This window comes from Thermobia domestica, chromosome 8, assembly GCF_964235325.1.
Source record: "Thermobia domestica chromosome 8, izTheDome1.hap1.1, whole genome shotgun sequence".
Classification (NCBI taxonomy): Eukaryota; Metazoa; Arthropoda; class Insecta; order Zygentoma; family Lepismatidae; genus Thermobia; species Thermobia domestica.
Window position 1 is genome coordinate 262,766,428 of NC_137461.1, and position 12,665 is coordinate 262,779,092.

At 33.0% G+C, this 12,665-nt stretch overlaps 1 protein-coding gene across 12 annotated transcripts in view; it reads right to left on the bottom strand.

Moving 5' to 3' along the window:
- Positions 1-12,665, bottom strand: part of LOC145693591 (uncharacterized) — a 506,014-nt gene that overhangs the window by 432,576 nt on the left and 60,773 nt on the right. For 11 of the 12 annotated variants that reach the window (XM_081769709.1, XM_081769703.1, XM_081769705.1 and 8 more), the window contains 2 exons: positions 3,549-3,629; positions 1,365-1,469 (listed from right to left, as the gene is read on the bottom strand). In XM_081769709.1, coding sequence (XP_081625835.1) covers positions 1,365-1,469; positions 3,549-3,629 — 186 coding nt within the window. The remainder of the gene's footprint in view (positions 1-1,364; positions 1,470-3,548; positions 3,630-12,665) is intronic. The other variant, XM_081769706.1, reaches the window with a different exon arrangement.

The following is a 12,665-nucleotide window of genomic DNA, read 5'->3' on the forward strand; positions in this document are numbered from 1 at the left end:
TAAAGAAAAGAAAGTGTTTTCAGGTGAATATCTACGTGCTCACAGAAGCCCTGAATCACTTAAAGGTTAAATGATATGATCATTTATAAAATCTATGCCTTTGTGTATGTCGCTCATCCTAACATTTAATGGCAAAATTCCATGACATTTATATTGCCTTATAAGTGCATTTTTCAAGTATTTGTTTAAAAACATGCACGTAAAGTTAAGATGAATGTCAAACAATCATTTAATTGATTTCAATAGTATTTTGAATATGGCTAGCTGTAAAGAGAACCACCTATGTATTGAGCGACAAGTTACAAGTGAAAAAAAAGCTCCATTTACGTTAGCTTATACTTGAAATTTTGATTTTATTCTCCTTCAAATTCTTACTTTTTGGACTTCTATTCCTTTCCCTCTGTACCCTACATATGTTGAATTATTTAATTAAATAAGAAACAACAATAAATATATAACTATGTGAACAACATTTTTTGTGTAATGTTAAAGTACTAGAATAGTTATTATTGCTGCAGTAGTAACATCTTACACGAGATCCAAAATAAATCTATTAATACACATATTTCTACAAATTTTCAGATGAAAACTAAACTTCCACTATTTCTCAAAATTTACATCTATGTTATTTAATTTAATCTTATGAATATCTTTAATAAGTAGTTTGTAGGACACATATTTTGATTAATAAAAATTAGCTGAAACTTCATACCAAGATTTGCCAGTTTCTGCTACATATTATCTTTAATGGTGAAAATATTTTCAAGAAAACTGGAATTAGATTATTGCTATTAAATTCGGTAAAGGCTATAGAGCTGTCCGTCAGTCTGTTTACCCGATGCATGTACACTCGCCTAGAGGCTATACTCAACTATTCGAATCCCAAACACTTTACTCACATACATTTGTGATTACGTCCTAGCTATTGTAATATCTTGTACTGCTTAACTTTCGACTCTCCCCGACAACCTTGTTCACGGTGGATAAAAACAGGAGGAAAAATAATGTAAAACATCAGGAAAAAAAAAAAAAAGAAGGAACGGACTCACCGGGGTATGACAGTGCAAAGAACACCTTGTATAGGCTGTCAGTCAAGGGTCGAATTTTGGATCAGCACACTGTGAAATGGGCTTAAATATTGACCACATACTTTATGCATGACATACCAAGACATATCGCGACTCTTGCTGACAGAATATTCTCCGTAACATAAATAAATGTTATTAGGTATACAAATTGTTGAGTAGTATTTGTATACTGGAATTTGAAGTATTTTGTTTATTATTAATTTCGAATGTTTCATCAATAAACGAAATAATCATTATCTTTAAATTTTGCAAACAAGGAATAAATCTAAGACATACTGATGTTGATGATTCATAGTCTGTAACCCTTTCTTCTTCTTCTTCTTCTTCTTCTGGGTCAACTGAAAACTTTTTGTTGGCAGTTGTCAATACCTTAACATCGTCCTGAAAGATTATCAAATATAAGACAACTTATCTAATGATATCCTAAATTTGTGTTAAACTTTAAACATGATTATGAAGATATCCTTTATGTAGGATATAAAATTAGATGGAATGGCATACTGCAATCTCGGACACACATTAAATGCAAGGTTGTTTCAGCTTTCTCTAAAATATTAGTTTAATACTTTGCTTTTAATTATTTTTGTTAGAGATGAACTATTAAGAATTTATGTCATAAATTTTTAAGTTACTTGGGAAAACTAAATAACTAGTAGAAATTAGATAATATCTCATGTTGCGATTAACTATCATTTTATACTAGTAATAAAAATCGAAATCATTACATTTAAAAAGAAAACATATTCGAAGGTAACTCTTTATAAGGATATGGAAAATAATTTAGAAGAGGATTGTGAAAAATAATATTCTGTAACTGTTAACATTAGTAATATCAAAATTGAAGTACAATATAATTCCGATTATCTAAGCTAATGTGGACCGGATCCAACTGGGACAAGCAAAAACTCGGTTAACACAGATGTATTAATAAACAACTGTACAGTATTTATTATTATTGTTTATTGATTATTTTTCTTTATTATTACTTTATTTTTTTATTGGACATACAACAGTACCTACATACGTACATAACAAATTAGCCATTTTCTCCAGTCACCAATGGTCACTTTACCAATCACTTGTCACCTATTTGATAGTTTCATCACGATCTAATCGTTTAATAGCTGTAAGCTTATCTTCTAACGATAAAATAACACGTTTTCTTTTTCCAACCATTCCTACAAATAGTCACGAAAACTAGAAGAAACACCCACTACCGTTCACACTGCTCTGTTGTTAGGCAAAATACGTCTTTTGTGACTTCGGCGCAAAAATTGATACTCAAGACATGCAACAATTAAAGCTCGCTGGTTTAAATGTGGCAACGTTGGGCGGGGATCGTCATCTTTACGCTAGCTTAATTTTTGCTTTGTTGCTGAAACAAAAGCCTGCAGACATTTATTGTTGTAACCAGACTAGTTTTTTAAAAGATATTTTTTGTTGTTTGGATTTATCTCGGATAACACGGAAAATCGGATAATCTGGACTCTACTGTACATTTATACTTTAATAAAATTGGCAGTATTTTATTGTTTTTAAGCCTTGGAATTTTGAGTAATATATTTTTCTTGATTAATTAATAGTTGGGTTTATCTTAAATGGACTATTACTACATAAAAAAAATCAATATTCAATTTATTTAGAATTATTGCAATATTATATATGATAGCGAATAATTCTTCATATAGAGAGGTTTAATGATGTATTTTCTTTTCTTTTCAGAGATGTCTTGAACGAAAGTCAATCGGATAGAAATCATTCTGCCGGTTGCTTCAGGTAGATACCTCTATGTTGCAGAGACATTCAATGCAAAGTATGGTTCCTAAAGCATCACAATACATTAAACTCTGACGAAACTTGAAAAGTATTTGAAAACATGAAGTTATTCAGAAAAATAAGTGGCATCAAATTGAGATGCATTTCGTGCAGCACCTTAGCGGAAATTACGGTAAAGTCAGCTGAAAATTGAGTGAGTAAAATGAAGGTTGCTTGGATACTGAGAATGGAAAGAATATTCCATTCTCCAACCAAGTTGTATTTATTGTCAATAATAATACTAAAAGAACTGGGAGTGATTCCAATCCCTTTTGAGTAAGAGACGAAAATTGCAAGGAAGGGATAATGGAAAGGCACAGTATGATATTTGGAACGAACGTTTAATTGATCCGGTATTTACTCATGAAATTCCATATGGTACTGAAACTGAATATGTCTCCAATTCTGACTGGCAGTAGTGGATAGCGACTAGCCTGCAGAGTTCTATTATACTTATTCGTAAACCCTTCATTAGTTCCATTGGAAGTTGCTTTATTCCTGATAAATTCCTACTTTGAAATTACAGAATCTAAATTGCCTTATTTATCTGATTTTTATCGTCAATCAATTTCTTGTCTAATATTCTGAAAATAGAAAAGTGGTTAAGGTTTATCAACAAATAGAATAGAATAAAACCCAAATTACCTCGTCTTCTGCTTCATGTTCTTCAACATCTTCTTCTTTTTGGAAAGCTTCTTTAACAGATCTCAACGTCTCAGAGTCGGCCTAAAAGTAAACATTATTATGACATTTAATTAATATTTAAGGGTAGGCCTAAAGGAGTTTCCTTGTCATGTTCATTCTACGTTAACTGTTTAAAGATAAGATTTTTAGGATTTGGATTTCTCGGCTTTCGCCATCTATAGCAATGTTAGCTCGTTACGTTTGAGGGATGACATCCGTCGACAAGCACACTATCCGGGAAAAGGGAAGGAAGAAAGGATTGGAGAAGGAAGGAAGCGGCCTGGAACCTGTTTGTTAGGTACCATCCCGGCATTTGGCTGGTGTGAATGAGGAAAACCTCATTTAGCATGGCTGGCCTAAAAAATCTTTTTACATTTTTTCGACCGAGTGCCCCCACCGGGAATCAAACCCCGGACCGCTCGCACCGAAGGCTTGAGCGTTAGCGACTTCGCTACGCGGGGTCACCTATTCAAATGTAAAACCCTTTTAACTATCCCTTGTGCAAGATATGAAAATATCAAATTTTCGAGTATCGAATTTTAATTGGGCTGAAAACTTGCGTATTTGCATGTTAATCAATGGAAAAATAACGAAAAAAATTCACACTTTGGATCTTCAGTTCGCGCAAACAACCTAAAGTTTGAAAAAATGAAAAAAAAAAACACGAAAATTTACCGTTATGGTAGAAATATATGGATTCCTTTTTTTCATTTCAATAGCGTCGAATTACTTCATTTTAGTTGTGTAAGATCATGTTTGTTAACAGTTCGTTAATGTAAGTGATTTTATACATTTTCGTTATTCAGTGTTGTAAGCTGAGGGCGCTGCATGATCACAAAACCCAAATTTCGGTGACCTCTACAGCAGTAATAACGTAAGAAAGATGGAGGGGAAGTACTTTAGTGTCTAATATTATGATCATGAAACGATGGATTTCGACTGAATAGGAATAAAGTTACAAGGGAATTTTTCAAAACAAAACATACATTTGATTTCTTTAGAACTATCACTTGACCCTTATTCCCACCATGTTTTAATCCACTCACCAGCTTACAATCAGTGCCGTAACAATGGGTGGTGCCCCCCAAGCCTAAGGGGCCCTGTCAAGCCAGTTAAAATTACCCAGTAGGGTACTGAATACTTTTATGTTATTATTTATTTTAAATCATTTCTTATGTGCAAGAGAAAATCATTGCAAGAAAAAACACAGACAGAGACCTCGCTCTACCCGTATGAAGAGTTTTCAAAATGTTTGAACGCTTTTGAGGACACTTTAATCGTGTTTAATCAAAGACAAAGTAAGTGTGAGATCAGAATAGGTACGCTGAAAAGTAAAGTAGAATCCTTAGAAAGTCCTGTAGGTCGTGTTCACAGTGAATTAGTGGGAAGAACGGATAAATGTGAAAATTGGACGTCAAAACTTCAAGAGGTAGTTGGATCTAGTATTACTGCATGTGAAACTACTGTAATATCACAGAAATCAGTGGAAGAAACACAGGTTGATATTAATAACAAAGTTGAAGCTATAGTTAACGATGTAGAACAAATAAAACAATCCCTTGCAGACAGTCAGGTAAAATAACTTCCCACATTCTAATTACGTTTTTCCGAATGTTCAGGTCAAAAAAGAGTAGATAGACGATCACCCTAACCAAGATATGCGTAGAAATATTTCAGTGTATTCTGTTTCTAGTAGTAGTACTCTTGAATCTAGTAGTTCTAAAGATGAAGGTAAATCACGTTCTTTCCAAAACCGTCGAAAAAGAAAAAAATTAGACAGGAAAGTTTCTCTGAATCTTAAAGATTTAGAAGGATTTGAAAAATTTTCAGGTCATGAGAATGAACTTACCGCAACTGCATTCTTGAAAAAGTTCAAAGATCAGGCTTCAATCATGAATATTCCAAGTAGCCACTATTTAGATATTATAAAGTTTTTACTCACTGGATCCGCGTACAATTGGTATATTAACAATTGTTCTTCTTTCGATACGTTCAAAAAGGTCGAGAAGAAATTTAAGGCTGAATTCGAAAACGAACAGGTGCAAGTAAGTAAGTTAATGGTACTTCAAAATAAACCGTATGACCCCAAAACAGATGGAAGCGTGTACAATTTTGTCTCTTGTAGATGTAATAGAATACAGGAAATTAATCCTGATATTAGAAATGAAAATAAAATGAAATCATTGAGTTTTACGTCCCACGGTTTGCCGGTTAGGCTAAAGGAGACACTGATTATGAGAAATGAATGAAATGGTGGAATGAAGAAAGTGAGAGGAAACGGAAGAACCCCGAGAAAACCCACGCACACGGTGTTTGTCCACAACAAAGTTCCCTTGGCGGGGGCTGGGATCGAACCCGGGACCCCAAGAACCACAGGGGAACGCTCTACCACCGAGCCACCGCGGCCCCATCCTGATATTAGAGAACCACTTGCTATCAGTGTGGTATTGAATTTAATTCCACCTTATTTCAGACGTCAACTTACTACTCTTACCACCTTGACTTTGCCTACCGTGTTACAAGTCATTCAGAAACTGGAAGCCATTCCTAGATCTGATTCTAGAGGGGGATCTAATCATAAGTTCGTAAAGATTAACCATGTGTCATCTACTAATAGTAATTTCAACGAGAACCAAATGAAGCGTAAGAATAACGGAAACGGTAATAAATCTTGACACGAAAATACTCAGCAAAATAAAAATAACAAACGTAGGCGTGGATTTAAGAAAAACAAACGTAATAATAATAATAATAATAATAATAATAATAATAATAATAATAATAATAATAATAATAATAATAATAATAATAATAATAATAATAGTGATGAAATGCATTCTGATGCGCATTCTTGTAATTGTAGTCAGGAAGTCCCACCTAGAACAAATTCCTCAGTAGGAATCAAATTTATCTACCATCAAATAGAAATAATCAATCTGTAAATACGAACGGTAATGTTGGAATGTATTCTTCTAACGGTCAAATGTCTGGAAATTCACCTGGTTTTCCAAATTTTGTGAATCAAGGAAATTTTAGGTCTCCAAGACCTCCATTTGTAATTTCTAATCCTTTTAACTCAAATGGACAAGTTCGTTTTCCGCACTCAAACTAAATTCTCCCTGTGTGGAGGGTGCTCATCACAGGGAAGTTAGTAAAAATTCTGGTAATAACGTAAATGCACTCACTAATGATTGTCATACTGTGTATGTTACTATTGAAAGGAAACTTTTAAATGTTGTACAATGGGACAGTGAAAGTTCATCTGAGGATGAAGGGGAAAATAATAGAAATTGTAAACAAATTGTTTCATCTCAGGCTACTGCAGAAATAAAGGTAAAAATATTCAATGAAGAATTTTACGCTTTATGCGACTCTGGAGCGTCTGCTAGCCTGCTTAGCTTTAAATTGTGGAAAACTATTTCTGCCATTGTTTCTAACGCTTAGTTAGAAACCTGAAATCAGTAAAAGGTGAATTTATTCTCTGTTTAGAAATAGGACCTCTGATGTATGACGTAAGGTTTCTGGTTGTAAATGTTTTAAATTATTCTTGTCTGTTAGGCCGAGATTTTCTTACATTAGCAAATGCGAAGATAGATTTTGCTGAGAAAATCGTTTTGTTAGGCCACGGCCAGAATGTCGTTAGGGTACCTATGAAAAGGGAAATTGACAGAGTCAATTATAATTCGTCTTCCTCTGGGAATAATAAGCAGCTTAAAATTTTGACAAGGCAAAAGGAAGAAAGTCAGGAGTTTGAGTTAGTAAACAATGTAAAAGTCACTAATTTTGATGATTCAGAAATTTCATGTGAAAGTGAGTTTGAAGATGTTAACAACCCTTTAGAAAGTAAATGTCCCGTAATAAAGAATATGCTTAAGCAAAAACAACAATGTATAACTACATGGTTGAACGAAATTAATGAAAGAGATAAAATATATGAGCATTTATGTGAAAGATATCAAAGTCCAGTTGTAAATAATGAATCTTTGAAAGAGTTAAATTTCGATTTAGCATAGGAATCAAAATTTTTCTATGAGTTGTATAGAAAACAGATTAATGATATTGAAAATGAAATAAAAGAATCTCATAGTATGTACAAAATTAACTTTTTAAATCAAACTAATCCAGAATTTGTAGTGGAAAACGATAGTCCAGAAACTGAACATTTCCCTTCTGTATGAGATAGTAAAGAAAAGGTAAATGAAATTGTAAATCTTGATGACCAACAAAAACAACAGCTTTATAATTTGTCAATTAAACATAGATGTGTGTTCAGTGATGTGTCAGGTAAATGTAATCTTTTCGAATACACTATTAAAGTTGACATTGACAAACCCATTGTTAAGAGACAATATCCCTTCCCATTTAAATTTAAAGATAACATAGAAAAACAAAAGAATGGCTTGAAAACGGAGTTGTAGAAGAATGTGTGTCTATTCATGCTTATCCGTTGTTGTATGTATCAAAAAAGAATACATCAAAACTACGTACCGTAGTCAATTTGACCTCTTTGAATAAGCATGTACAACTTAAACAGTTAAAAATAAACAAAATTGATGACCTATTGTTAAAATTTCAGTGTTCAATTCGTTAGCTGTCTTGATTTTGTCGGGTCCTACTTACAAATTAGTCTTTTTGGTAAGTGTAGACCTTACACTGCTTTTTACTGGAAGGGCAAAATGTATCAATTTACACGTGTTCCTTTCGGATACTTAAATGGGTCTGTAGCTTTTATGAATTGTGTACAAATAGTGTTAGGTTCCGGATTGTATGATCAACTGGTCTGTTATCGTGTTATGTCGATGACGTCTCAGTACCTACAATGTCTTTCGAAGAGCAAATCTGTTTGTTAGATGAAATATTTACTAAAGTACATGAGGCAGGAATGACATTGAATCTTAAAAATGTCCATTTTGTAACACAAAATTTAATTTTTTGGGTTTTAATGTAAATTCTCAAGGTATAAAAGATCCATCGTGTGTACAATGTATAAAGGTTCTTCCACGACTTAGAAATCTGAAAGAATTACAATGAGTACTTGGTTTATTTCAATGGCGTTCGAAATTTGTTAGTAATTTTGCACATAAAGCTGAACCTTTGTTTGCTCTTTTGAGAAAGAAAAAATGGATATGGGATGATGAGTGTGAAATTAGCTTTCAACAATTGAAACATGATTTAGCTCAAGAACTATTGTTAGCTCATCCTCATTTAGACCATGATTTTTGTATCATCACAGATTGTAGTTCAGTGGCTTTAGGAAATATTTTGTTTCAAGAGATTAATGGCGAACGCCATATTCTTGGGTTTCATAGTATAACTTTAAACAAGCTTAAAAGAATTGCACGACGACCGAGAAAGAGGCTTTATCAATTGTAGTCGCTTTAAGAAAATGGGGTCAATTGTTGTATGGTAGATATATAAAAATTTACACTTATCACCATTCTTTACTATACCTCCATAACATAAGAAATTGGGATTCACGTTTAGCAAGGAGCATTGAAATTCAAGGATTCGAGGTAGAAATAATTTATATTAAGGCTAAAGATAATCAGGCGAGTGATGCTCTCTCAGGGGTAATAGTACAAACAAAAGTTGAACAATATGAAATCAACAAATTTGAGGTTATGCCATCGTGTTTCGGAAACCTTACTGTTTAAGAATTGAGAACCAAACAGCAAGAATGTTCAAAGTATGAAAAAAATAATTCAGTTTTTGCGTAATCCCAATGACCCGTATGTAAAAGTGAAAAATAGAAACATTGAATTTTTTTATAAGTTAAATAATGGTGTTTTGTTGGATAGAAATTATCATTTTCTTGACTCTTGGAAAATTTGTATACCTCCTTCCATGGTCCCCAAAATTGTTAAGTATTTTCATGAACAAGGCCATTTTGGTGCTAAAAACAATTGTCTCTATTAAAGGAGTGTGTTACTGGAAGTCATTAAGAAGAGATGTTATTGATTTCGTAAGTGACTATATGGATTGTAAGTTAACAAAAGCTGAAACATCACCTCCTGCCATACCTTTGCAGACTGTAGCAGTAAAGAACATATGATATGCTTTCTATTGATATTTTAGGGCCATATCCCGCTTCTCAGAACGGAAATAAGTTTGCTTTGTCAGTATTAGATGTTTTCAATAGATATTATGTAATGTCCCCAATGTTTCCTATGAGAAATGCAACTGCGAGATGTGTTTTAAAATGCTTAGAATAATATTATTTTCCACTTTTGGGTGTTCCATTGTCTGTTTTAGTAGATAATGGTAGTTGTTTCGTCTCTAGTATATTCAAGGAAAAATGAAAGAATATGGAATTAAAATCCATTATGTTAGTCCGTATCATCCCAAAAGTTCTGTAGTGGAGAGAATCAATAGAGAAACCAATCCGTTTGTTTAAATTGTTGTACAATGATAACCATTATAATGTGAGAGAAGTATATTCCCCAAATTGTTATTTTACTAAACTATTCCGTGTGTAGTAGTTTAGGAGTAAGTCCTGCAAGTCTTCATCTCAATGTGAAACCGCAATATTCTGTATTTCGGCATTTCGGAATTGTTATAAGCGATGAATATGATGAAAATGAATTGGAAAAATAGACTTATAATGGCTGATTTTCGTAGAAAAGAGAAAATTAGAAAAAGAAACGAAAAATACAATAAAACACAAGGTAAACATGTTATAAAAGAAAATAATTTGTTTTTTGGTCCAAAGTCATCTTAGTTCAGCTGTAGATAAGAAAATTAGCAAGTTTTTTCATTTGTATTCTTTTAATATTAACCTTTCATTCTGTCTTTCACCCTCATCTCGGGGTTGGGAAACAGATAACTATAATTTTAATGTAGGTGGTATCTTCTAAATTTAGGAAGGCATACACTTTAACAGTGTATTGGTCTGATAAACCATCCACTGCTCGGTCCATTCCTGGTTAATTCTAACCGGAATGTAATAAGTGTAGAGTATCATGATTAATTAGTGTTGTAGATGTAAGTAAAATTTTTGATGCATTTAATATTTTGAAAATGTTTACATGTCTTTTTATTGCAATTTGATTTGTATGTGATATTTTTATCTAGTATTAGTACCATACTATTGATTTTTCATGTCGACTATATTTAATCGCGAATATTTTGAAATATGCTATTGTTTTATTGATAGGAATTTAATTTAGTTACGAAATAGTGAAATATATACTGTACATGCAGTTATATAAATTTTATTGTTTTAAATAGAGTATTGAAATAATTTCGTGTGTGTTTCAATGAATATAATGGAAAGTAATTATCCATTGAATTATGAATATTTAAAAAAAAAGTTTACAACTGAGTTAACTGTTGTATTGTATAATGTATTAGTATGTATAAGTAATTGTGTTATGTAGTAGTGTTAAGTATTTTATAACGCATTAGCAATTATTTGAAATGTTTGAGTTAGTGCATACTAAATAACACTACATAATATTAAGTAGTAGTAAATACTATTGGATAATACTAAATAGTATATTAAATTTATGATATAATGCTGTGTAAGAAATAATGTAAATGGAAGTTATTAGTGAATATTAATGTGTTTAGCATAATAATCTTGAAAAAAGAAAAACAAAAGACATTAAAGGACTGAATGGTCCTCATAAGTTTCGAAAACCGTTTAAGAATGGCTCTTGCTTTTTAATCGCACTTTCGAGTGAACTTTAAGATCTTTGTACGTCACCCAACTTAGAAGACTATGGATTAACCCTTTAAAGACCAATGGATAAATGACGTTGAAGAATTTCCTTAAATATCCCATATAGTAATGTAGTGAAGTGAACAGTGTTGCAGGGTTCTGTTTATTTTTCAGTTCCTTCAAAACAAACGTCTTGACGAACGCCTATGTAACACTAAAGAATAACTCATTTATCATTAGTTAAGAAAAAATTTAACTTTTTAAATGAATCTTATATAAAGGCAGTTCTGAGAATTTCCCTTCGCAAACAGACAAAAGTGTATATGTATGTGTGCGTCTTTGCGACGCAGAAAATCCCTTCACTTCTCCAAATATGGTTATAAAATGTAACCTAAAGAGGTAATCTACTCCCTCTGCATTCTTAACCACAGTGCTTCATGGCTATTTTAACTATTACGTTATCCATTGCGTTGCGTTGGTGGCTGGGAGCACCTGTGTGAAAAGGGACTGGCAACAGTGCATTCATACTGGCAGGAACACGAAGAACAGAACAAGCGGTTTTGACAGTGGCTCGCAGCATCACCATATTTAAGTCTTCAATATGAAAAATACAAAGTAATAGTGACAAGTGGATCTATAATGATAAAAAAGAAAACTATATCATAGACAAGAGCAGGTACAATCGAAAAAAGTGTGCCTTGATATGAAGAAGATGGACAGGAACCAATACATTTAGATAAGTTACGGTTGAAAGGATTTTTCCCGGGGACAAACAGTTCGCGAGGCGCGCAAAATTAGGGCCTTTAATAAACTTTAAATCATACAGTTAATATAAAAGATACTTGTATAAAACGTGTAAAAACATTTCAATTGATATTTAGATAAATTCGTAATTATGCATGATATCTTTGTGTTTTTGTGAATTTCTTCAGGCATGCAAAATAATTTTTTAATTGTGCATGTGATCAAAAAGCTGTGCAAAAGTCTAATTTAATGTGTATTGTTGATACAGTTTAATATTATGTCCTTCAACAGGGTTACACGAGCACGTTCTGGTCTACGAACTTTGGAAATGAAATGAAATCTTTAAGTTTTACGTCCCACTATTATACCGGTTAGGCTAAAGGAGACAGTGATAATGAGAGATGAATGAAATGGTAGAATGAAGCAAGTGGGAGGAAACGGGAGAATCCCGAGAAAACCCACGAGCACGGTGTTTGTCCACCACAAAGTCCACACGGCACGATCTGGGATCGAACCAGGGACCCCAAGCACCGGAGGTGAACGCTCTACCACTGAGCCACCGCGCCCCCTCTACGAACTTTGGGTTAAACAGGTCTGAAGTGATGGTTGTAACAGGTAAACTTTGTGGGTGCCTCTGAGTGAATCTGTGCACGGGTCCGGTATAAATAAATTAC